Source organism: Aplysia californica, unplaced genomic scaffold, assembly GCF_000002075.1.
Source record: "Aplysia californica isolate F4 #8 unplaced genomic scaffold, AplCal3.0 scaffold00597, whole genome shotgun sequence".
NCBI classification, from domain to species: domain Eukaryota; kingdom Metazoa; phylum Mollusca; class Gastropoda; order Aplysiida; family Aplysiidae; genus Aplysia; species Aplysia californica.
The window spans coordinates 399,003-399,941 of record NW_004797867.1 but is presented as its reverse complement, the minus strand read 5'-3'; the positions used below and the strand labels follow the sequence as shown (position 1 = coordinate 399,941).

The following is a 939-nucleotide window of genomic DNA, read 5'->3' as shown; positions in this document are numbered from 1 at the left end:
GAGTGTGTGTATGTTTGTATGTGTGTGTTTGTGTATGTTTGTATGAGTGTGTGCGTGTGTGCGTGTGTGCGTGTGTGCCTGTGTGTGTGCGTGTGTGTGAGAGAGAGAGCAGAGAGATGAGAGAGAGAGAGAGAGAGAAAGAGAGAGAGAGAGAGAGAGAGAGAGAGAGAGAGAGAGAGAAAGAGATTAGAAGAGAGACTTATAGAGGGATTAAACAGAAGGTTATCACGAAAATAATAATAAATAACAACAAAGTAACAACAACATCAATTATGGACAACACTACAGCAACACCAATAAATGCTTACCCTTGTCCCATTTCCACCAAGCAATGGGGAAGCAGATGAGGGCAGAATAACAGCCGCCAACAGCAACAAAAAGCTGCCCAACAGTTTCTCCATTGCCATCATCCAAAGCTCAAAAGGCTCTTTCCTTTTTCGACTTGTCTACCGTCCACCAAAACGCAGATATCTAGACTAGTAGATCTTCGTAAGCGGAGCAAATCCTTCTTGCTGCAAAGTCAGCGCGCCGTGTTCAGTTTCAGAGAATTTTGTTGATAACTTTCAACTCTTACTATCTGAACTCTTGTATTGGATATACAGTTTTATGAAGCTGTGTTTACCAGCTAGCTTCCTTTGCCTCTGGCTGGACAAGCTTTCGATCCCTCGCTCAGCTGGCGGGGGAAGACCAGTGTACCGAAAGAGGATGAGGGCCACGTTTATATATTGTGTGTGTGTTCGGTTATCGCCCACATCTTTGTTCGACTTTTCGCGCCACGAGAGTAGTCGATTACCTCGGTATCGAGAGCACACTCATAATTTGCACAAGGTTATCTTGACGCGAAGATGCTTGACGTCAGTATGTTTACTACTCTGTTTGTTTGTCTATCAACAAACTGAAAATACTCATTTCTTGTGCTTCAGCATATTATTGACTATT

The 939-nt window shown here is 43.3% G+C and overlaps 1 protein-coding gene across 1 annotated transcript in view; it reads right to left on the bottom strand.

The window, feature by feature from the left end:
* The window catches only part of LOC101863295 (inter-alpha-trypsin inhibitor heavy chain H4), a gene marked incomplete in the record, with an annotated part of 10,853 nt that extends 10,144 nt beyond the window's left edge, over positions 1-709 (bottom strand). Inside the window, 1 exon segment of the mRNA XM_013087517.2 lies at positions 309-709. Coding sequence (XP_012942971.2) covers positions 309-410 — 102 coding nt within the window.
* Positions 710-939: the final 230 nt, after the last annotated feature.